The following is a 25,170-nucleotide window of genomic DNA, read 5'->3' as shown; positions in this document are numbered from 1 at the left end:
TAAACCAAAAACATAAATTTTACAAACTTGAAAAATTAAGGTTAGAATGTCAAACGTATCATTTACAAACTGACATTTCTTTTAAAAATTTAGATTTATAAGTGAACAAAATTTCTGTATACAACTTCTCATGGCTCAATCCCTGCGAGAAAACTCAAACAAATCCAAACATGTGAATCTCGAAAAAGAAATTCAAGATCTGCGCAAAATTCTTGCTGAGAAGGAAAAAATGTTTCTGGAACGACGACGAATTGTATCCGATGAGATTCAAAGCAACATGGACACAAATAAATATAACAAACATCTTACCAGCAGAGAAATCACTAGATACAGTCGGCAAATATTTTTAATGCAGAACCACAAGCTGCAAGTTCTTTTAAAAAGCAAATCAGTGCTTTTAGTTGGTTGTGGATCGTTGGGGTGCGTTTGTGCCTTGTATTTGGTTGGGGCGGGTGTTGGAAATTTAACAATCGTAGATAATGGGTATGTAAATACTGTTCATTTGCACGGACATATCATTCACAACGAAGAAGATGTTGGAAAAGCAATTGCTAATTCAGTGTATGACCATCTCAGAAGGTAAATATTAAATTTTTAAATACGACTCTGCCCTTAAATTGTAATGTCAAAAATGTCAAAAATCCGTCATTTAAACCTATGATTTGAACTCGGTGAAACGTGAAGTTAGTTGTGTTTTGATTTTGAAAATATTTTCCTTTATTTAAAATGGGTGATGTTGATATAGAAGTAACAAAGTTAGAGGAGGAAATTCGTAGTCTAAAACAACAGTTATCAGGCATGGAACTAAAATTGTATCAACTCAAACAGGGATTTGTATGCACCGCTATAAACTAACCTCAAAATTTAAAAATTCATACAAAAGTTCTTAATAATTCTAGTCTCCCGAGGATAGTAATAAATTCAATGCGGGCCTAACAACCAAAGAAGTCATGAAATACAGTCGACAAATTCTTGTACCTTCTCACAATGTGGAAGGCCAAATATTACTCAAAAATGCTTCAGTCTTAATTGTTGGTGCAGGTGGACTAGGTAGTCCTTGTGCTAACTATCTAGTAGCTGCAGGTGTAGGTTCAGTAACCATTGTTGATAATGATGATGTTGAAAATAGCAATTTGCATAGACAAATTTTACATTCAGAAAGATCTATTGGCTTGGCCAAAGTTGACTCAGCATATGAACGCTTGCGAAGGTATAAGCTATGAGTATATTTAATAATTGTATTGAAAATATTGTTGTAGTATCAACACTGCTGTGGACATCATACCAATTCAAAAGCATTTTAACTCAACAACTGTGAATGAAATAATGGCAAAGAGGAAATATCATGTTGTCATTGATGGAACAGATAATGTAGCAACCAGATATTTACTGAATGATGCATGTGTACTCAATGGATTGCCACTGGTATCTGGCAGTGCACTACAAATGGAAGGACAGTTGACTGTTTACCATTACATGGGTGGCCCATGTTACAGATGTATCTTTCCACAGCCACCACCACCTCAAACTGTTAATAGTTGTGGTGATAGTGGTGTACTGGGACCAAGTAAGTTTTGAATTTATAATAAATATTATTAATATTTAAAATATATACATTATTTTCAGTTCCTGGCACAATTGGAGTTCTCCAAGCACTGGAGACAATAAAAATCTTAACTAAACAAGCTGGTGTCTTGTCTGGTAGATTACTGACTTTTGATGGATCTGATTGTACATTCCGTAATGTTAAGTTGCGTCCGAGAAGCGATTCTTGCGTTGTTTGTGGGTTAAAACCTACAATAACAACATACATTGATTATGAGCAGTTTTGTGGAGCTAAAGCAGATGATAAGGTGGAAAATGTTTCTCTGCTGAAACCAGAAGATAACGTAAATGTGAATGCACTAACTTCCCTGCAGGATAAGTTAATTATTGATGTTCGACCCGAGCTTGAGTTTAAAATGTGTCATTTACCCGAATCGATTAATGTTCCCTATGAAGATCTAAACAAAGATGAACGATTCATCATCGAGTTACGGGAAATGTTTAAACCGCTCAGTAAACAGAATGTTTTTGTGATTTGTCGTCGAGGTAATGATTCTCAGCGTGCAGTGCTGATGTTTAATGAAAAGATTAAAGAGACGAAGGTAAAGTTTTTGAACATTCGAGGTGGTCTACACGCGTATGCAAAACTGATTGATCCGGAATTTCCAGTCTACTAACTGAACTTTTTAATTATTTTTTTGATTTGTCAACATTTTGCTGAAATAAAATCTATTTTTCGTCGTTATCCAAAAGTTCAAAGGTCGCCAACATTCCTTTTTCTGCACTCGGTGCGCCAAGAGTGATTTCTATTGACGTGTTGATGGAATCACTGGGACTTTCTGCTTTCTCATCATCATATTGGAAAGAAATGGAATCTAGTAGTAATTCTCGCAAACGGAGCTCTTCACTTACTTCTGCCTCGAGGAACTTGCTTCGGGATAAACAATTGTGGGTGCATTCACGTCGCGTACGTCGTATGAACATTTGGCGCAAGTTTTGCCGTCGTCTCTCATCGCGGCTGGCTTCATCCGGCGGACCCCAAGTAGTCAGTGGGTTTAAAATGATTCCACTACATTTCTAGTGCAGAAAAGTTCAATAGAGTATTATATAGATGAAATTAATTAAATGATTGCTACCTTTTGCAAGAGAAAAGTTTTGATCACACCGAGAAACAGCGGTGCTAACAAAACAACCAACGAGAAAAGAATTCCTCTCTCCAGCATTATAATTTGTTTATAATCATGTACGATGCATATAACATATAACAACAGCAATTCCTGCCGGAGAAATATAATTGTGGTTAGGATAGTTATTTTAAAGGTTATGTGAGATTAAAATTACCAGTCCAAACATAAGAAGGAATTTCAGCCAGGCAGAGTGTGGATATTCACACTCGAACATAAACTGATGATCGCCGTTTAGACGTTGCATGCCGTAAATCCCTATCCCGGCAATTGTTAGTAAGAAAAGTATCATGGTTATGTGATAAAATGCGCCATAATGCATTTGCACCATAACTAGATTGATTGAGGTGACGCTGCAACCAGCAGTACATGCTCCTAGGATCAATATAGTCACAATGGAGAAAATGTTTCGGAAGCGATATATCCACAGCTTCCAATGCGCGAGAGCCCAAATCAACAGCTGGTGTGAGGTGGTGATAAAACACAGGACTTTCGCACAAATGGTTACTATGTAGATTGGAATCAGGACAATTGCCACTTTCTGACTACGGTACACGATTGAGTACGGGATGACAACCAGGAAGAAGTGCAAGCCTATAAATTCAACCAGAATAAAATAGGATTCTTATGCATAATTAGATTCATTAATATAACAGTTACCCGTTGATGTAAGGCAATTAAAATCTCCACCGATCGCCCGAGCATAATCTTGCATGAAGAATACAAGTACGTAGCTTAACCCACATCCAGCTAAAGCAGTTACCAAGGTGTTAGTTACAATTTGAGTCCTGCTTAAGAGGCGATCGCTTAAATATCCTATCGTTATATAATGCGAGGGCAGATACTCGCTGACAGAAAATGCGATCAAGTGCAGATAATCCTGAAAATATTTGTTGGTATCACAAAATCAGCGTGAAACGAAGTGTTATACATATCGTACTTTAATCTGCAGATTACCATTCTTGCCATAACTGTAGTTTTGTTCATAGTCGTCAGCACAGATAAACGCTGTCAGAACCATTGCCGAAATAATACACATAAACATAATCGGCACCATGCGCGTGAAAAACCTATGCAGTTTCTCAGCTCTTATAAGGCGTGTTACCAACATTACTACCCAAATACCAACGACAACATACACTCGTGGAAGATACAATTCATAAACAATTTCCTCGGCTTTTAAACCCACAATGTCATGCAAAACGCGTGATATTCCGTAATCGACTCCACTGGCGAATATAACGGATTGATTTCTATCGCAAGTCGCTTTCACCTTTGGAGGCGCGATCTTGAGCATGTATTCTTCTGTGTAGTAACCACCAAAGAGCATCAACAAGCTTGATGATAACAGCAGAGTGCTTTCGATCATTTTGAGGCATTCGAAGAGGCCCAGAGAGACAGAAATACCTTGTAGTATAGGCACCATTTCCCATATGTTGATGAACGAACGCTCGCCATATTTGCCAAGAAATCCGTAGAGATATCCCAGAGCAGTACACACCAGCAGATTACTCAACGTGAAGACGAGCGCAACTATCACTGAAACACCAAAATAATAAAATTCTCTTCATTGTACAGTACAGTAATCTCTACTGGGTCCTTTATCAAGTGTATGATCCACAAAGCCACAGAGGATACGAAAAGTGAAATGCAGATTGAGCAAGATAAAGCTGACATCGCTGGGTGTCACTACCGGTTTGGAATAGACTGTTAGGCGAGATCCCTGCGAATATTAATATCAACTTAAGATGATATACAATTATATAAATAAATATTTACAAGAAACAAAGACTTCTTCGCCTTCCGAACGCTTTTGCGCGCAGCTAAAGCCTGCTTCTCTTCACGAAACTTCAAAGCGCGCTGGCGCAGCGATTTGTACTTGTTATCCGTCTTAAGCATCGTGTACGATGATCTGACAGCTGATTAATAACGAGCCGTTGAAATGTTTAAATATAAGTGTATTTTAATGTAATGTTTTCATAGAAACAAGAAATCATCGCCGCGATGATCTTCGTTCACATGATGTGCTTGTAATACAAATGTTAAATAACGTTATACGACTTACAACAATTAATGAGTATATAAAAAGAAAGGCTAAACCAAGTGCTTACAAATCTAGTTCAAAATCTTTCAATGTACATAATATAATTTATCATTTTAGTGTAGATTATAACAAAGCCGCTCGCAATCGATTTTAAAATCCAAGCGGTGTTTGTATGTACAAATTAAACTAAGCTTACGAGCTAAAGTAAAGCAATTTTTACAATTGGTGAGTAGTGCTTGGACGTATTTTCAATGATTTCGCGTTCACCCCTCCCCGACATTCACATTTAAATTATTTGTACTATGAATAAAAAACACAAATTGTCTTAGTAAACTAAAAGCTGCATTTTAATGTACGCCTTCCGTGTATAATTAAAATCAACTTTGAGAGGTCCGTTTAATTAAGAAAAGGCGCTTGATTTAAAAATACAAAATACAACTGATACGTGGGTGGCACCAAGCCGCGCGCGATCCGAATAAGTGATGTGTGTGTGACCAACCAAAACGGTTCGTTAATATATATATATATAGTTTTAAATTAGTGCATACCACATGGGTTTTAATAAATAATAAATTAGTGTGAATAATATACAATTAGTTCTGTCACGGCGCGCGCGCGGAGCGATTGCTGGCATCGCGTTGAATCTACCAGCTCACAGAGCCGCGATAAATCTAATAGAGAGCTTTGTGCACAGGATGGCAGCAATCGCGTGAATGTCGCCCCGACGCATTCTTAGCTATGAATCAATTCGATTTACTTAGGTGCTAGTTGTGTATGCTAGTTAGTCTCGGCATTTGTCTATCGCCGCGTGCACCGCCTCGGTGATGCTTTCGAATACTGGTATTTGCTTTCGCTTCGCCATGTCGGCGAGGTAGACTCGTCCTCGGTTGTAATCCTTAATCGCCTGTGTCGTCAGCTGCAAACAAATATATATTGTAAGCAATTTATTTTTTTAGGTTAGGTTAGGTTAATTTTAACGTACATTTTCACCAGCGATTTGAACGCCTTCAGCTGCCAAGTGTTCAATGCAGAGTACGACGTCGCGCTCGAGACCGAGGTAGTGCGCAGCCAGGATCATGCTGCTCAGGGAGCGCGTGTCGTTGGTGATGTAAAATAATAATACGCGGCTATTGTCAAGCGGCCGTTTGAGTTGCACGAGCGTGTTTTCGGTAACGCAGGCGTCGCTGCTGCCGTTCGAGCTGCAGTACGTGATGTTTTTCTCCTTCAGCAGCGGCTCGAATTGCGCACGCCAGTCTTTGCCGGACCGCGAGCCGCCCAGAAATAAATCAAACGACATCGTTTCGTTATTCGCCGATTTGAGATTGTTCGATTCGCTTTGATTGTTGAAGGGAAGCTGTCGGCTCAACCAATCTAAACGAATGAAACAAATTTAATACACACCTTCATAGTTAGAATACAGAATGACTTCGAGTGCAGTAAACAAGTGCTCTTTTTGTTTTAATAAGCGATGAAAGTAGTACCTATGCAGTTAATGAACGTATTAGTAAGCTTCGTCTGAAATGTCGCCAAGCGCGCGAATAATCTAGAGTCATTACCGTCGCCGCTCGTAGCGAATGGCTCAACGCCGACATCGTCAACGCCGAACTCAGCCACCAGCACGCAGAATTGATCGAATGAGATTCGAAGATGCGCCGCGTCGGCGCGCTTTGTACTCAGGTAATCGCACAGCGATCGTAGATCTATCGTTTTGTTTGTCAGTCGTTGATAGGCATCTACGACACTAGTTAAGCTTATCTCACCCGTCTGATTCGCATCGAACGAATCGAAAACTTCGCGTAATTTCCTGCAACAAACCAAAATCATAGTAATTTCATCTCACCATAGTATAAAGTTCAAGTTAAACTTACTTTAACTTATGCGTGACTTGCTCGTCGGCAGTCATTCCGTTCGTGGTGCCGTTGCGCAAAATATTCGCGGTGCATTGTAACGCGGTCGCCAAACTGTTGTGCACCTTGATGCCTTGGCTCTTAACTAACGCTAGTAAACTTGTCTGCCCGTTCACCAAGTCTAAATACTCACTGCAAACAAACATTTTAATTATTTGACTGAAATTTTGATTTTTTTTTTTTAATGTTTTACCTTTGTGTTATTGGCTCGTCCATGATGGCTTGCCCTTCTCGGTACGGATAAGCGACTAAAACGACGCACCGACCCGAGGCGACCAAATAAGCGACCTCCAACATACCCACAACACTGCGCGTTTGACTATCAACGACATAAAGTAGAAGACATGCTGATTGTTTGGCATTGTGTTCCAGTGCAACCAGTTCTGGTGCCCATGCAGACACTTGCTGTAAATTAAATAATATTAATTATTTCATATTTTATAGTTAATTATTTAATACTCACTGGATTATAATATGTGATTCCATGCTTCTGTAGTTCTGGGATAGCTGTATCTGTCCTCCATGTGGTAGGATTGCAAGAACCACCCAGAAACACCTCAAACTTTTCAAGGCACTCTGCAAATTTAAGTGTTAGGTATGTGTGGCTCATTCATGTGCATCAGGGCATTACTGTTTTCATTATGAGGCTGGAGTTGTAGTTGCGGTGGCTTCTGGTGCACAATGTCTTTATGCTTGGGCTTTTGCATTTGCAGTGTGCGGGTGATGAAGCATAACTCACCAAATGTCAGGTATTGTGAGCCTCCATTCTTCCTACCTATGTGTTTGCTCTGCCTTGCACATTGAATCATTTTGTCTACTGTAAAATACCAGAATATGTTAGTTTTGATAACAATAATTAGACAGTTGGTATTGTTTACCTCAACAACAAACATATCATTAGAACTGACTTAAACTAGATTAATATAAATATAAAGCACTATAAACTATGAGTAATTGCAAAGAGTATCATTGTTTGTGATGTTATGGAAACGAAATTATGACTAGGGGTACTTTCCCCATTGTCAGTGAATCAGTTCGATTCGAGGGTTAATTTGTTTACATGATATATGTATAATGGGTGGCCTACAACGACACAACGTTTTCGATGTGAAATAAAGTTTTGAAGCATATTTACCTTGAGCGTTCGATACGTATAACTTCATATCGTTGAACAATGCTTGCAAAGAGTCACCAGGTATTTGTCGTGGTCTATGCCCCAATCGTCCGCAAATTGCATCGTGCACTTCCCTGAAAAATTAAAACCATTGTTACCAACAAAGAACAAAAAAAGACACGAAGTTTCGGCGTGGATGTCAAAAGTTTCTTGTTACCGTTGCTTTGACAGCTTGTTGAGCACGTTTAAGATTAAAAGAGACATGATTTGCAGAAGGTAGGTCTTGTACACGGTGAAAACAGTTAAAATCAGCACGGATTCAACGAGTTCCTCGTAGTCCACGACGATCCGGTTGTCCATCATGGTGGACGACACGATTTCGCTCGCTCAAATACGTTTGCCAACACCGAAACATCGAGAACTACTGTGAAATGAACTGTGCCGCAGCACCGCATCGGGCCTCACCATTCCCCGCGATAAGATAACGATAAGTAAAGTGACGCGGTGCGATACGCAACTACAAGGTGAGTGTTTAAAAACAATTACCTTTTTTCAGCAAATGGCGTGTAAACAACGGCTGCCGACGTGCAGAAAATAATTGCGACGAAAAACAGCATTGATGCTTCCTCAGTCGCCATTGAAATTATAACTAAATATAATTCGTATATGGAAATATCAATGACAGCAAAAATGTTTGTATTTAATTATTGCTTGACCTCTACTATCGAATATTTACTTTGGGGGCCATCATAATCGAACGCAGTTAATCAAATTAAATTAAATTGATTTGGAGCAAGTTGTAAGCAGTTTGCAGCGCCAAAAACAAGTAAGCCTAAACCTAACCTAACTTCTTGGCTATAATATGCATAAAAACGTAGTTACATCAGCGCGAGTTGCTCTCAAAACATAAATAGTTACACGCAATTATCGTGGCGTGAGCTTCTTGCATGGTTTAACGCGCACACACGTCGCAAACACAGCGCAGCCTCAATAAGATCGTCAATGATTTGCGAAATTAAGCACTGTCTACATCCAGTCTGCCACCGCGCTCACCATTACTCAGAAGCGCATCCGATGCTGGTGGACGCGCTTGGAAGTCGGACAAAAGTGTGTGCAAGTCAGCGACGCATTTAACGCACTTTGCATTGGCACCGATAATCGCGATGTTGGAAGCCACGCCAGAAAAATCACACAAAAGGACGAAAACAGGCGTGGTATTGGCGATGCGCCAAATCGCGCATGGAATTCGGCGTTAAGCATTAAATGATTAGGACATGTCGATGTCATTCGCATAAAAATTTTAAATTGTAAAATCCATGGGAAACAAAATTTTTATTTGTAACATTTTCCAATATGAAAAAAAATAGAATAAAGTAATGTCAAGAATGATATTTAACAAATGTATGGCAATCTGTATGAGAGACAGTTACATTCGGACAATGCGACGGCCGGTGCGCACGTTCTTTCAACTTTATTCCGGACTATGACCTTTACAATGGCCGGCACGTCGCCGACGAGCAGGCGCATCGCAGATATTTATGGCGAGTCAATTCTCGGCGATGACCGCAGGTCTGCAGCGTGCGGATCACTAACTAGACCCGCAAAACGCTCACTTCTACACTGCGAAACACATCAAAAAGGAAACAAACACACAAAAAAAAACACGACACCAGGAAAAAGAAAAGCGCACCTCGTCTCGCAGCGGGTATGCGATGAGATCATCCCAATGAAAAGCTCGCCAACATCGTAATAACGCCGATAAATTAAATCCAAAGTCTTTGCGCCTGAAAAGCGATTTGTTTTTCTACATTTACCAATGACGTACCTCACAATGTACACAATGTTTTGTTGTTATTTGCGATCATATTATTGAGCAACTTAACGATGCTAATTTTTAAGTCATTCATTGAGATTTATGATGCTCACGATGCTCTGTGGTTTGGCAATCGTTTGCGAAACCACCAAACAAAACAAAATGGCAAGTATACTTACTAAATACTATATTGATCATTTACTTGCAAATTATGCTAATCGCATACAAGTGCACAAAGTACATAGTCGAAAAATCAATTTTTTTCGCGGGTGATAATTGGGGTCTATTAGGAGATCGTCAGTTTCGCACGTAAACAAGCTCAGGATATCAGGCGCACGAGAGGTATGGTAATTAAAATGACTATTTTTAGCTGGTTATCGATTTACAACAAAGCACAACGAAAAATTAATATTCAAATTATTTTATATGGGGCCTCTTGAAGATATAATCTTAGAGATTATCAGAGATAAAGAAAGTATCATCTGCTCATTTAAATAATAGGATAACAAATTATTTTCCTTGAAATCAGTCAAAAAATCATTTATGACGTTTTTACGGTGAAATGTTTTAAAAATTAATTTTAATTGTTTAATAACTTACCAGGAATTGACATCAACCTCAATTGTAACTCTCATATTGTATCTAATTTTTAACACAACGCGATAGAATGATCTAAGAACAATTATCCCCTCAACACCGCACATTAACACTTATAAAAACAAATTATATCACCGTGCGAACATACCGCACCACCGACGAAATGATGACTGATCGCTTTGGTCTTATTCGCGCTCAGTTATAAACCCACCAGTTGTATAATATGCGTTGAAACCATTCAAGCGGTATGCGACATTCGAGCATGTGAATAAATCACATGCATCAACATTGTTGTGTGTACGTGAACTCACGTTCTTCGGCGCAACACGAAACGAAACATTGGTTTTCATTAAAAGTTTCGAGTGTGTGTTTATCTGCGTGTTTAGGAAGTGTACGGAATTGTAAAAAGATTGTACGTGTTGAAATTGAAGAAGCCAGCAGCTCGTTATCAGACGTTTAGTCATAAGAGGTAACCTGCGCACTGTGGGAATGCTTGCAATCTGTCTTTGTCATATCATTTCCATTCAGTCATTCTTTTGTTGAATAATATTATGAATGCAATTTCTCGGATCTAAATAAGAATCATACGATTAGTAAAAATCAGATTGTTATTATATTATATTATTCACATATAAAACCCACGTGACACGATTTGGCGTCGTATTTTTAATGAATGAAACATTTCTTTCTGCTTCATTCATAAAAATTGCGAGGAAGTGTCCTGTTTCGATGGCGTTTTGTTTGCGTTTTCCGTTTGCGTTTATTTTACATTCGTAGCATTTTTGCCATTTTTAATATTTTTGTAAATTTTGAGCAAATTAGAAAGTATGCACGTGCGGTGAATGTTTACATCAAAACAATGTTTTGATTCCACCCGCACGTCGTTATAAATATTCCAAAATTATAGCAATGACGCTGGCCCATAAACACAGTGCGCGTACTTTACTCGTGGCGTTTGCATAACGAAAACGTAAGTTTGAACTTGACATCATTCAGCATGCGTGCATAGTTGATCCACATTTATATCTACACTTGAGTGCGAACATATTGTTTTGTCACTTGCCAACACCTCAACGTTATTTAGAGAAGTTACGCATTTTTATTTTTGTTTTAAATTATAGTTGGTAGTAAAAATGCAATTGCGGTTAATGTTAATGTTAATACCCTTATTAAGTTGTTGTGTGTGTACATATTGTGATTTGTGATGAGAGTATGAACTATGTGAGTTATGTGACTTCACAAGAAGTCGCTACGTGCCGCGATGAAAAGCAATAGGCATGACATGGCGTACGTATTACATAATGCCATCAGGCGTCACGTTTCGTTGTGTGTCGGCCGGTTGTTTATTATTGTTTGTCATTGCACTTCCATGCTTCCATGCCGGCGTAATGTTATTAATGTCGGCGCGTCGCGTCGCGCTCGTCACACGAATGTCGTCCTCCAGATGTGATAACCCCTCGGGTTCTAATCATAATAATCAGACTAATTTATTTGGATCAGAGTCACGTTAATTTTTTTGTGCGAAATAGTTAATTATAATTGATAAGTCATAAAATATAGTCATTTATTAATCATTGCAAAATGAATCTACATATTTTACTTACTTAATTCTTGAAGTAATTATTTAGTAGTAAATTCAGAATGTTTTTAAACAAAAATTCATTGATATTTATTTTCTAAAGTTATTTAGATAATTTACGAATCTATAAAATAAAAATTAATCGTAAAATCTGTTGGTAAGCGCATAACTCAACAACGCCTAGACCAATTTGGCCAATTCTTTTTTTAAAATATTTGTTAAAGTCCAAGGATGGTTTTTACGGCGAGAAATATTCGAATAATTGGGAAAACCGGGAAAACCCTAAAGACAGCTCTTTTCTATAGGATAAAAGTTGGCATTGAGATTCAATCATCGTTATAGTTACATAGTTGAATCCGAGATGGGGCGCTGAAGGGAATTATTAGCAACTATTTATATAATTAATTTCTTTAAAATAAAATTGCGAATCTTATTGATAGAATTGATACATATCTCTAGAACAAGAGAGTAAAAACGAATTACATTATTATTAAACACTACCGGGACGAAATCGCGGGCAAAAGTTAGTTGATAATAACTTTATGTTTAATATTTGGAAACAAAGTTTATTTGCACTGTTTGGTCAATAGTTTAATAGAAAATAATCAACGCCTAAAATAATTATTTTATGGGTCTATTTTTTTAATAATTACATACCAACTAATTAATTTTTATGATTAATGCATTCAAAAATTTATTCTGTATTAAATTTGGAAACAATTTTCGTAAATATTTTGTTGATAGCACTGTTTTGCCAAAAGTTATAGACACATTTGTATGCACGTTGTGTTTTTTACTTATGCAAATGTTTAATTGTTTATAACTTTTAACACAATCGTTTTAACAATATGTTACGTTGTACAATATGATACCGCAAGAATAATCATTCCATCACGTATTGTTTCCGTGTAAATAATTAAAATAAGTTGAATTATCATATTTTATATCAAGCGCCACTTAAAATCAACTTAAACATCCTATTATTGTTTGATAATATGCTCAGGAAATATCTTATCATATTAAAATCAACCCTTCAAAAGCTGCGCTTTTTAAAAACAATTGATAATGATTACTCCTTATTTTTAATCAAATTGATACTTTAAACCAAATGATTAGGCACATGTACGATTGTAATCTATGTTAACTACATGTTGTGGTAATTATAGTGGATGAAATGAATACGCCACCAGTCTACTGGTGATTTGCCAGTCTGACAGTGAGTACATACTCTGCCGGAGAGCGGTATCCCATACAATATGCGAAATACGCGAATTATATATAGCGCATGACATCATCGATATTTACATTCGCTGTTCGCCGTTCGCAGCGCACCGGTTCGACGGCGCACTTCACGTATCGGCACACGACGCACACACGCATCCATCGGCTGTGGCAAAAGGAAGCGAAAAGTTAGAGAATTTAAAATACAGCGTGTGTCTTAAGTGTCGCATTAAATTCTAATGGTAGCTATCAATTTAATTCCTATCAATTAAGACGCCAGGCAGTGAATGAAGCCATGCATATTCATTATTGACACTGCTTGATGCATGCAAATTGGATTACTAATCATTTTATTGATATTTATCGCCAATTATCGAATGGAAGATTTAAATTATATTTTGTTCCACTTTTGTCTATGCGTGTCAATGGGCTATATATACACAGGTGACGTTTTATTTCCGGCGGGGCGGCAGCCAAACTCACGACCACGCACGACATAAATTAGATAAACGATTACGACATTGACTTTCAATGTCTGCTAATCGAATGAACGCATCTTGATGTACTTACTTAAGGATCGATGAGTGGAGAAAATTAGCGATGACCAATCTGATGTTTTTTCGTCATTTGTAAATAAGTATGGTGTTTGCGTTATGTGCGTCTCATTTGTAACGATAAATTGAGCGGTACGTTTTTATTCGCGTTGAGCGAGCAGGAAGCAAGAGGCGAATAAACAGACAAACACAACACAATCGACGTGATTAACGTGGCAGCTCGTGGCGCTGGTGGCCTTTGAAAGTCACACACATACACACACACATTGTTTCTATCATTCTAATAATAATTACACGCATTTTATCTTTTAATATAGTTTCTGATACCTTATTTACTTCCTGAATAGCTTTTATTTTGATAAACAGGCAGAAGTAGTGATTTACTGTCAAGGCAGTATTGTACTAACTTTAGGCTTAATAATTTAATTTTCTTAGGTTTTTTTTTAATCGCGTTCTTCAAACATTTTGTGTTTTCTTTATTTTTCTACTTCCATCTTTAAAGTGCCAGTTTTTCACGGTTTTGAGACATAAAAAGTGGTACTTTAATCACGGGCTGTCAAAGCCGTGACTAAAGTACTTTAGTTATGGCCTTAGTCAGTCTTTTGCTTAAAAAAAGCATAAAAATGAAATGGTAAAATTTGCAGGTTGTAAATTAAAATGAAAAAGTTTGTTTTGAATTTTATAATAGTTATATATTTCGAATTAAGATGGCGGTAAAATGCACTTATTCACAGAAAATTTCTTTTGCCATAAAATAATATTCGCATTTTGCTACACGAAATAGAAAGTTAGTAGTTGTAGCATATAATAATTACTACAATTAATAAAAAGGGCGGTGGCAGGCGCCATTCAGGTATGTTGCAACACGACATTCCACAGCATTTGTTATCATTTCTCGTTAGTGCATTGTATGCGTTTGCGTAACGTAATACTTGTGCAACAAGTGCGATAGATATAAATATAACACAATTGTAAACTATTTTTACATGAAACTACCTGAAACTCGCATATTTTCGAAAAGTTTCTTTAAAAATTAATTCCATCAACATTTACATATCACATCATCCGCATATCAATATTATGATATACGCACTATCCTAACAAATGACACATTATACCCACAGATATCAAGATGACAATAAAGTTATATTTATATACTAATATAAAGTGTATACTACAGTGTGTACAGTGATGCGTGCTGCGGCAATATCTTGCGTTATCAGCAGATGCGTTTAGTGCTTTGGAGTGTTTATCTGTTGTTTGTGGATGCAGGCGTGTTATCATTCTCGTCTCTCTGTGTGGGTGCGCATGTGTTTGTTTGTGTATACTGATACACGCGGTAAAGTGCGTTAATAATACACATGCGATTATTTTATTATCGTGCTGTAGATGAGCTAAATGTGGATGTGACATCATTGTATTGTTAGCTTATTGGAAACAAGTCTTTTGTTATCAGTTTGAGGAGTATACGCAGTGATTTGAGTGTGTATTATAATTTAAGATATGATAAGTTGATATTTCCGGTCGTGATTTGTTTAAATTGACTAAGGTTTTAAATATATCTTCCGTAGATTCTATTATAAGTAACAATATTATTTTTAAATTTTATGCTTGTTAAATTTGCATAATAAATTTTGTATAAAAACATCCGGCGTCTAAAAAGTAGGTACAGATGAAAATAATAATATTAAAGATAGTAAAATAAATCAGAGATATATCAAAACATGTTTTCACTAAAAATGTGTTTTATGATTGAATAATTTTCTGGAATGTTTACATTAATTTGTTCTAGAAGCTACTTGTTATTGTTTGATATAAAACATAGATTAATTCAATTTTCCATGGTGTCGTACTCGACGTGACGCCACGCTGTCTAGTATTCCAATTGGACAATACAGTTGAGTATCATCTATCACCCGAACCTACTCATCTATTGTTAGAAATTTATCATTACACACTGATTTTTTTATACACACTTTTTCGTGAGAGAGGTATATTTACACAGGAAAATCCGTATTAAAATTATAAATACGTAAGTTCTAAATCGGAAAGTCGAAAAAATTGATATAGGTTTAATCCGGGATTGTGCTAAAGTGCATTTTAATCATTCCTATAAATTAAAACTGAGAATTTTATTAACGCAGTCAAAAAGTAGTACAAAAAACAGTACAAAATAGGTTCAAGTGACAAGAAATTAATTAGTGAGACTATTTTTTATTCCATTTTACGCGAACAAAAACTAATAGAATATAAACGCAGTAATTGATCGATTTATTGAATATTTCAAGGTATAGAAAAGTCTGGATAATTGTAGCAAACTCACCCTGAGTCACGAATAAAATACGTCATGAATTGCACAATATTATTTGAAAAAAACAGGGTAAAAATAAAATTAACTGTTACAGCTAATAAAATACGTGTTAGCGAAATTTCAAAGTCGCAAAAAATGTTTGTGGCTTACTTCAAACCGAATGAATGACACCATGACATCATCGATATCCGCAGTTACAAATATGAAACATTTAAAAGCAATACGTGTTTTACCTTTATTGTTAGAACCACTTTATTGTAAGTATTTAATAAATAACTGAGTTTAGAAGTTTGTGGTTTGTTCGTTCGTTCGTTTCAATACAAGCATATTGCATAAATGAATTGCGAAAACTAGTTCTAGGTCGAATTGTCAAATATCATGTGCGCGAATTACCTTTAACCGATTCATTAAACATACTGCATATTATATCCAATGCGCACAAAGTCATTAATAAGTAAAAAGATTGAACACGTTTCATCATCCCGTAGCACAGATTATTTGTATAGCTGATTAACTGCATTTGTTTAACACCACGTGTACATGCAAATATTTGCATTGAATACACATGAATATAAATGAAGCTCAATGCGCAAAAGTGCATAGAATTGCGCACGTTTTAGTCTTAAAACGTGAACAAACCGAAACGAAAGCGAAAGCGTTTCTCACCACGATATACAAAATATATTTATACTCGGCGATTGGCTGTAACGAGCGCAAATAAATACCAATTGGCATCTTGACTATGCGGCGTGATTTAAAATTTCATATATATTTAGGAGTTTCGGATGTTGGATGTGAATAAAGCGCACTGTTTTCCGAGGCGAGGTTCAATGTTGTTTATGAAATATGTATGCAGTATTTTCGTGCGCAACTCGGCGCAAAAATAAAGAGCCTCCCACGAAAATTTACGACGACGTCAAGCATTTATACACACATCAAGACACAGCTATTTGGTGCAACAAATCAACACTCATTTCCTGTACCAAAACTACAAAGTTAAAATTTACGCACGACGCAAAATATACATAAAAGTCATAATAAAATAAGTTATAATGCGTTTTTTTGTGTGTGAATATGATGGTCATTACCTAGTGAAGGTGCATTGTTTGCCGAAGCGATGGTCCAGCGCCGCGGCGGCATGATTGGGCGTCTTGCGCGCATTGAGATTGGCGAACGTCGTCAGCTGCTTGCCGTTGGCGCGTTGGCGTTGATGCTGGTGTTTACCGGCACGCGTGTTCCGCGAATTTAGCAGCGAATTCCTCGGAAAGTGTCTCACGCCGACTCGATCATAGCTGCTGCCGTTGTCGCGCAATCGCATGCGACGCGTTGCCGACGACGCTATCAGTTTGCCCGCGTCCATTGCGTACGCGAAACAATCGAAACCAGCAAAATTCCTAGCCGGAACACCAAAAGTAAAATTTCCAAAAGTCGCCAGTTGTATCTGCGTGTTCACATTGTGTGTATGTATACACTGACGATGCTAGTCTCTTTGTATTTGTTATTAGTCAGTGTAGAGTCCGCCATGGCGCCCGGCACCGCTGCGAGTTTGAATGCATATTTGTGTAAATGCACCGTTTTGTTTGGTAATGCGTCCTGTTTTGCAGGGACGCACAAATTCTTCGTGTGTTTTTCGGACGTGTGTCTTTGCGTTTTGGGGCCCGACCGTCACGCGCGCTCGCACGACGCTCGCGGTAGACTGGTCGTGTACGCCGCGAGACTATTTAAAACGATCGCAGAGGATCAGCCTGCCCCGCGACGCGGCCCCGTGGATTCAGAATGTTTATATTGTGTGATGTGTGCTGTGTGTGCCAACGGTGCCAGCAGTGCTAACCAGCTAGGCTACCAGCAGCTAGCATACGATCGCGTGTAGGTAGACTCTCGCGTCGACGTCATGGCATAACGAGGGGGGCGCCGAGCAAAAGGTTTTTAACACCGGCCTTCTGTTCGGATTCAATCGCTTACCCCACTGCATCGAACGACAAAACATTTATTTCATATTCAGTTAATCTGGTAGTTTTTGTTTGAGTTTAACATGAAAAATTTGCTTAAATTTGGTTTGTGAAAAATGTTTATGTATGGTTGGCTGCATATATCACAAATTACGTGTATAACCTAACTTGTTTCATATTATAAGATGCTAATAATGCATATTAACGCCATCTCGCTTCGGTGATTGAAACTATGATTGAATCTCAAAATATTTCAATTTTAAAAACGCAGTAATTTTTACGTAATCACAAATAAGCACTTAAATAAATTCATAACCTCAAATCTGCATTTATAATATTAGTGATAACCAGAATAACAAATAAATAATTAAAACAAAAAATAAATTCGGTTTTATTATTGATTGATTTTTGATTTGTAATAAATCTTATTATGCACAATGCGTCTGTGCCAATGACACATCCTGTATGACTTCATCCCAATTTAGCAAACATGATGTAAGCCTACAATAATACAATACAATCACCAATGTGCGTATAATTTTTTTGTGCGATCCTTTCTAATTTTCGCTACGTGCCTTTCATAAATATCAACAGTATATTATTGATTGTTTTGTTGCGCTGTGCACAAATCTGAATCCATACTGAACGCAGCGCATGTTGAAATGCACCAATGAGGCGAATTTGTTTGGCGATAGCGTCAATCAGACCGATCCAATCGATTTCTAAATATATCAATGATATCAGACCTTTTGTAAACATGCGCGTATCCACGCGCGACGCACGCGGGCATTGCGGCGACATGGGCAAATCGCAATGCGCGGAATTCTGCACGGAGATAACTTTCCGTCGTCGGCGGCCACACGTGTGACGATAAATCATTTAAATAGTTCCGGTATTACCAAGATATTCATTCTACTTCACCTTCAATGTTACACATGCTACTGGAAATGGCATAAGTAACTGTTTTGTTTACTTTTATTCTGGAGAATTATTTTGTGATCATCAATGTGTAATAACACATTGTTAAAGAGTGAAACGTAACATAAGTTTTCCATCATCAGGATTTCCAAGAATATATTTATGTGATCATCTATCACGTACGGTTTAACTGCAATCGCAATGTTTACGTCGATAATTACAATTAAAACGTTTTTCTACCTTATAATTTAAAATTTCAGAATGATTCATATTTCAAGCAATAGAACAACGCATTTGTTTTTTTTTTGTGTGTTGTGTTATGTGTTTACCTTCTAGAACATGTTGCACACGTTGAGTATAATTTATTTTCTAGTAAATACAGGTCTGAAATAGTGCATGAACTTGAAACGAGTACATTTCGTTTGAAAGTGTGTTAAATATGATGATGGTGTGAGTCATGAAGACAATTTCGAAGATATATTGTGTTGCGCATTAATGAAGCGAAAGTTGGGCCGCATGACAGCCATTTGCGGCGTGATTCGATGCGCGAAAAAAATTGGCAAGCCTTTGATTCTCATCATCATCATCATCATCATGATGAGTTCTTATGCTTTGAAGTTTTGCCTGTGGCAATCATCATACAATCGCTTGTTTTTTACACACGCTGTGTAAAAAGTTTATTAATCGTAATTGAATCTAATGCTGATGCATGATGTAATGCGCCCGCAAAGATCAAATTAATTAATCAATTAATTGCTTGCGCTGTTTAATTATTACGAGAAAATGTAAATGTTGAATGAATACCGCTTTGTTTTTATTCGCGAAAATTTTCACCACAAACTACACAACATAATCAATTATTATGAGATCTCTGTCAGAATGCTGGGAACGTTGTGGTTTCTATTTGCATGTATTTACATTAATTCATAATTTTCAATATTTATTCAAGCCGCACAATGTATGGCCATATTTATTTAGTTAATTTTTATTTTCTCGCGTTTATCTGCTTTGCATTTTTTATCGTTTCCCTATTAATATTGTATTCTAATTGTTCTATTCTGATGTATGACGTGATGCTGCTTGCCATCCAGTTGTTTGTTTGTGTTCAAGAGGCGTCTACAAAAATGGCGGCTGCGATTTCGCAGCGTCCGAAGGTGGTCAAACACTATTGCGGTTTAGATTTTTTTCCAGGTGCAAACTTGTGAAACCACTTTCGCTTCCAAGTCAATACTTCGAATGCCTTCACAGTGCAAATACTTTCAAATAAATTTGAAATTAAATGTAAATATGTAGGAATAGTTTCACATTTCACTTAGTGTGGATAATTAATACTAATAGATTATAATATCATTATTTTATTGGTGACAATATTAGTAAATACGGTAGTAAATTCGTTTACGGATTTAATAAAAATTAATTTAATTTTTCTTGTTTCTAAGACCGTTTCTAGGACCGATCAATAAAAATTGTAATTTTTAGTAATTTAACTTTAACGCCATCTCGGATTTAATTATTTAACTATAACTATGATAGAATCTATATACTAATTTTCATCCCATATTTAACACCCTTTCAATCATAATTTTCAATATTTTAATTATTATTCTCCTATTCAGGACCGAGACAAATCCAAAAATCATATATCTTCAAAATCTGTCCAGCCGTTCTTGAGTTATAAAAGTTGTAACTAACACAACTTTGTTTTACCTATATATTTTCAGTTTTTAACACATTCACCTGCGAAATACCTCTGTCTTTGCAAAACCACGTTTTGCGTCTCCTCAAGTCTCTCCTTCTTTGTTTATCGCAGAAAACATGTAAACTGTAAAAACATTCGAAGCAGCCATGCATGTCGAACGCGCTAGCCACGCTGTCTGATTGCGCGCAGTGCGCTCGACGATGATGCAGTCCGATGCAGGCAGCGGTGCGCACACTTTATGGCGATGCCGTTTATATTCAGTTTATTCCCCGGCTGTCGACAATAATTTACGAGCGGTGCACGGATTCGAGATGCAATTTAGCAATGCAAGCGTGTAGGTTTTAATGAATTCGAAGTCTCTAGAAAGCGCAGCGTCATAGCCCTCCAGTCATTAAATCCGCCAGCCAGCGTTGACGTCATTAACAGGAATTTTCAATTCATCTGCGCATGCGGAAGTTTAAACACCACCCAAGTTGAGACGTGAGACTTCACACTGCGCATGCGTATTATACATTTGAGGCTGTATCTAATATCTGTATATAATAATAAATAGTATAACCTCGCTTGATCAGCTTGTAACCTTGCACTTCTTCCCATTTATGAGTTTTTTTATAGTCTTGCAAGGCTATTAATCGAAAGTAACACAAAATGCGAAATTACGTAAAATGGAATTATAAACTAAAGTAACACATGCGTACGCGTAATTATTTCATGCGCACTCGAAGGTTGCAGAATGCCAAAACTATGATTTTCAAGTCATGGATTAATTAACGCACAATATACGATGACATAAACGATGACAACTAAGATGACCAATAATTGCCGTCGGCAAAGCGGCCAATTAGAGGAGAATAATTGCAACGCAACATGCGTAAGATGTTAGACGTTAATAGAGCAATAAACAAAATAATCCAATTAGATGTCAATAAAGTTAGCAATTGATCAGATTAATTTAATACTTGTTGAAATAAAAATAAAAATAAATAAAGAGGAAGTGCGAATTGAATTTGTGCCAAAAATGTAGCTTTCTCACCTTATTTGCATATTATAGCTTTCAAATCAGTAAAAATAAATTTCCAAAATGAAGTATTTAATAATAATATTGACAGTATTTAAATATATTTGGACGGAAGGTATGACACTGGCGAGAAACACAGAAAAAGAAAAATATTTGCGACCGCGTGTTGTCTCCTGCTACTATTTTTTATGCGATGAGATCATCCTGACTGGACTTCGCAACACAACACGCTTCTAATATTTAAAATGTGTGCGCTTTTCATAAAGAAACATAAATGCAAGTTGTGAATATGTAAATTATCAAATAATTAATAAGGTTGATCTTGTTATAGATAGATCTATTAATGTATAATTAATTAGATATAAACATTTAGGCGTTGTGGTTTCTATTGCACTTATGTAAGTTCTTTTGATTGTCGCCAGTTGTGTAGTTGTGGTACGTACATGTGTTTTTAAGCGGATTAAATTAACAACGCTAATTATGGTCATAAATTTTATTTATATTCATAGCGCGCGACGTAATACTCGATAACGTTAGAGTTGCACATCGAGAATGATTTGTTGCTTAATCAATTCAAATTTCTAATATTTTTGTGCGTTTAATTTTATTAATTTTTAAATTTATTTTTATTTAAAGCATTTTGTAAGAGAAGTTAATGTCTAACAAATTTTTCTGCGACTTACATATTATTTATTGCAAAGTAATGAATGTATTAGTAGAATAGAATGTTTTGTTCATCAATATTCATCAATCGCCCGCTGTGATAAAGCGGATTTTGATTGATTGATAAGCATCGCTCATATTGATGGCGCCTGAACGTGATACCATCAACTGGTAAAGCCGTGTTTTATATGTCTACATGACTGATTTGAAATTAGATATTTTTTATGGCTTTATAAACGCATCAAAATTAATTTATAACTTGTTTATGTTACCTTTGATGTTCTGGACACATTTTTATTGTAATCCCACACACTTTTAATTATATTAATCCAAAATTGTTCCAAAATGTTTTCATAGAAATAACTTCAATTTTCTAATCATTTCCACTGAATCACATCAAGTTGTTTTTTTTTTTGTAACGTTTAGATGATTAACAACGCGGTGCGTTGTCTTCACTAGAATGAAGACGAAATGACTGCTCGTGTCGGCTGGGAGTTGGAAGCCCGCGCGGATTGCCACCAACTAACCGACTAATACAACACTGTCATATTATCTTGTCGCCTGCGTTCACTGTCCTGTTTGTTATGATACATTTTATACATTTAACAAAGAATAAAGAAAACGCTACCGTTTTCAGTTGAGTATAAAAATTATGTTCAACGGTTTAAAATATTTTTAGATACATTTGAATGTATTTTTCGGCGATGCGATCGCATACGTCATTTTCATCGAATTCATAACAATAACAAATACATCGCGCGTCTGCAGTCTTTTTATCCGCGCCAATAAATTAATAAAAATCTGTTTGCACACGCGCGTTTTTGTGTTTATAATAATGAGGATGTTTGCTTTGATTAAATCGTTTTGAGTTCATTTCAAAGAAAAACTTGACATTGACTGATTGGCAGCGTGAATAAACAACTTAATTGCCGAATTATTTAAAAACTAATTCCAATTGTGGTCGGCCTGGTCGGTAAAGTAAAGGTAATTAAATTATACGTTTGTTTATTTAGTCACGTCACTTTACTCAGTTAATATGTAGAAGTCATCACAATTATTTAAAAAAAAACGTGATTATCTAATGTTTAATGTTTAAATGAGTTTAATGCTAAAATAATTACCTTGATGTCAATTGTTTTGAAATAAGTGAATTCGCGTAAGACAAAAAATTTCTAGACATTTGATAGGTGTGAATATAACAACTTTTCGATCAATAGCATTTCCTTGCCTTGTCAATTGATGAAATACGATCGCTTTGATCGGCGTAGTTTATCAGCTCCGTAAACGGATGACGCAAGGTGATTTCCTCAAGTCGCACTTTGTAGTTCAATCAAAGCTTGCGTTTATATCAAGGATATGAAGAAAATGCTTCCGTAAACGTTCCACGCTCGTGATCGCATTATTTTTATTGCAATCAAAAACGTGGGTTTTGTTTATAAACGTATTTTACCTTAACGTGTTTTTTATTTGTTTCCTTTGTGTATTAATTATTATCTACCGTTTAACAAAATGCGCTGGAAAAAAGAATACGAGCGTGCGTTGATCGTCACATGAGTCACGTTTATAATTAAGCGCCGATGGGAAGTTCACGGTCGTGCGCGAAACTTGAAAAATTGACGTGAGAGCGTCGTAATTTATAAAAGATGTTTATTATCTTTTGCTCTAGCACCATTTACGCACGTGTTGAACAATTACTTGCGGTTACAACTTGTGAAAATTCTGTAAACTTATTGAAAAGTTACAGTTTTAAATATTTCGCTAATTAGTGCTAGTTGTCACTTGCGTTGCCAAATAACAGTTTACAAATTGCCCAGGCTCAATGTCAGGGAACATTGGTCGAGTGACATGTGATTTTAAATTCTCAAAAATTCGGTCCAGTCATTAAGAACGCCTGCAATTCTAAAACGTGCGTGAGTCAATCGCTTGAAATTTCCTGTTTGTTTTGGACGCCAATTTTTGATTCATTCATCATAAATTTGTCTATTAAATTAACCTCTGCTGTTCTTTGTTGTTTTATATTAAATGAAAGAGATGTTTGCTTGAGTAAAATAAGTGTATTACCTGTAATGACATCCATTTTTGGGTTGAAGACTACCGTTAGGCATGGATTGTGCATCGGGTTGAGTGTCTTCGGCCATGTGAAGGCCCTGTCCCGTCGATGATGAGTAACGAACGCGTGCGTCATCAATTGCGGCGTCATTATTTAATTATCATCTTATGATGTGAATATCACTGCAATAGTAATGGGAAAAAAGGTATAAAATCGCCGCCATCAAAAAATATTAATAAAATATATTTAAATAATGCCTAAAATTGAATTTTCAAGTCTCCGTCATAAAATAATTGCTCCTGATCTAAATCAAATTTTTTATTAGGTATGTTAATTTAGCTATCAGATATATTTGTACTCTGTCACCACTTAAATGAACATTTGAATAATATTTCGAGTGCAATTCAATCAGACACCCACTGCAGAAAGCCTCATTATTGAAACGGTTGCTCAAGAGATTCTTGCTTGAGTTCTTTTTTGCACACGTGCGATTTGTCGCCTACTGTTTGAAACCAACGCAAATTAATTTATATTTATATTTTGAATCCAGCACAGCGCAGATTTTATTTATCGGCCATAATAATTTAGGTGTACCTATGTCTATACATTCTTACTTTGCCGTTCAAAGCAATAACGCCGAAAGCGAAATGCGAGTTGCCAATCGTGAAACCTGCGATGACATAATGTGCGCAAATATGCACCTATATACATTACAAACATTGCATGCAAAACTTAATTTTAATTTAAATACTAGCATATCTTTTGATTTCATGTTGATTTTTTTAAATTTTATTTTTTATTTTTTATTTTTACGATGAATTATGAGGATTAAATAAGTGATTAAAGTATAGTATTATCATCGTATGTAAAATTGATTTTATTACGGTTAAATAATTAGTAAATAAAATTAATTTATTTGTGAAAATGTATTGCCTGGTGCTCACCTGTGCGTGGTCGAATTTTGTACATGCATTGTTGATAACACACCTGTTGATCGATCGCGC

General features: G+C 36.4%; 3 protein-coding genes across 14 annotated transcripts; 1 reads left to right on the top strand and 2 right to left on the bottom strand.

The window, feature by feature from the left end:
* The first annotated feature begins 130 nt into the window (after positions 1 to 130).
* Uba4 (Ubiquitin-like activating enzyme 4) lies at positions 131 to 2,297 on the top strand. 2 transcript variants are annotated; one of them, XM_065314800.1, is made up of 4 exons: positions 641 to 834; positions 900 to 1,210; positions 1,260 to 1,567; positions 1,627 to 2,297. In XM_065314800.1, exons 1-4 carry the CDS (start codon positions 727 to 729, stop codon positions 2,220 to 2,222), a joined length of 1,323 nt encoding a protein of 440 aa, XP_065170872.1. In that variant the 5' UTR covers positions 641 to 726; the 3' UTR covers positions 2,223 to 2,297. The 2 variants fall into 2 exon arrangements, with proteins under 2 accessions (XP_065170871.1, XP_065170872.1); XM_065314799.1 differs by lacking the exons at positions 641 to 834; positions 900 to 1,210 and adding an exon at positions 131 to 579.
* LOC135801343 (uncharacterized) lies at positions 2,197 to 4,632 on the bottom strand. The gene is made up of 7 exons (XM_065314784.1): positions 4,509 to 4,632; positions 4,323 to 4,452; positions 3,670 to 4,268; positions 3,390 to 3,609; positions 2,887 to 3,323; positions 2,682 to 2,822; positions 2,197 to 2,622 (listed from the first exon to the last, which is right to left on the bottom strand). Exons 1-7 carry the CDS (start codon positions 4,626 to 4,628, stop codon positions 2,275 to 2,277), a joined length of 1,995 nt encoding a protein of 664 aa, XP_065170856.1. The 5' UTR covers positions 4,629 to 4,632; the 3' UTR covers positions 2,197 to 2,274.
* A 34-nt stretch (positions 4,633 to 4,666) lies between these two features.
* Positions 4,667 to 24,312, bottom strand: raw (NDT-like domain-containg protein raw). 11 transcript variants are annotated; one of them, XM_065314794.1, is made up of 9 exons: positions 24,178 to 24,312; positions 7,816 to 7,928; positions 7,312 to 7,497; positions 7,144 to 7,256; positions 6,874 to 7,085; positions 6,642 to 6,812; positions 6,255 to 6,577; positions 5,756 to 6,144; positions 4,667 to 5,689 (listed from the first exon to the last, which is right to left on the bottom strand). In XM_065314794.1, the coding sequence occupies exons 1-9, from the start codon at positions 24,252 to 24,254 to the stop codon at positions 5,555 to 5,557; spliced, it is 1,719 nt and encodes a 572-aa protein (XP_065170866.1). In that variant the 5' UTR covers positions 24,255 to 24,312; the 3' UTR covers positions 4,667 to 5,554. The 11 variants fall into 11 exon arrangements, with proteins under 11 accessions (XP_065170866.1, XP_065170867.1, XP_065170858.1 ...); XM_065314795.1 differs by lacking the exon at positions 24,178 to 24,312 and adding an exon at positions 22,389 to 22,423; XM_065314786.1 differs by lacking the exon at positions 24,178 to 24,312 and adding an exon at positions 16,958 to 17,649 and having other exon boundaries at positions 7,312 to 7,494.
* Between the last annotated feature and the right edge of the window lie 858 nt (positions 24,313 to 25,170).

Source organism: Atheta coriaria, unplaced genomic scaffold (assembly GCF_025399875.1).
Source record: "Atheta coriaria isolate IRGN ID8LTWV9N9 unplaced genomic scaffold, Caltech_Dcor_3.1 hic_scaffold_10_pilon, whole genome shotgun sequence".
Lineage (NCBI taxonomy): Eukaryota > Metazoa > Arthropoda > Insecta > Coleoptera > Staphylinidae > Dalotia > Dalotia coriaria.
This window is presented reverse-complemented; position numbering and strand designations above follow the sequence as displayed.

Coding starts and splice junctions, on each gene's coding strand:
- Uba4 (XM_065314799.1), top strand. CDS start 131: ATGGCTCAATCCCTGCGAGAAAACTCAAACAAATCCAAACATGTGAAT. Junction 580..1,259: donor GTGTATGACCATCTCAGAAG/GTAAATATTAAA, acceptor ATATTGTTGTAG/TATCAACACTGCTGTGGACA. Junction 1,568..1,626: donor TAGTGGTGTACTGGGACCAA/GTAAGTTTTGAA, acceptor CATTATTTTCAG/TTCCTGGCACAATTGGAGTT.
- LOC135801343 (XM_065314784.1), bottom strand. CDS start 4,628: ATGCTTAAGACGGATAACAAGTACAAATCGCTGCGCCAGCGCGCTTTG. Junction 3,610..3,669: donor ATGGTAATCTGCAGATTAAA/GTACGATATGTA, acceptor AAATATTTTCAG/GATTATCTGCACTTGATCGC. Junction 2,623..2,681: donor AAACTTTTCTCTTGCAAAAG/GTAGCAATCATT, acceptor TTTCTGCACTAG/AAATGTAGTGGAATCATTTT.
- raw (XM_065314785.1), bottom strand. CDS start 17,229: ATGGACGCGGGCAAACTGATAGCGTCGTCGGCAACGCGTCGCATGCGA. Junction 7,086..7,143: donor GAATCACATATTATAATCCA/GTGAGTATTAAA, acceptor TTTAATTTACAG/CAAGTGTCTGCATGGGCACC. Junction 5,690..5,755: donor TTCAAATCGCTGGTGAAAAT/GTACGTTAAAAT, acceptor ATTTGTTTGCAG/CTGACGACACAGGCGATTAA.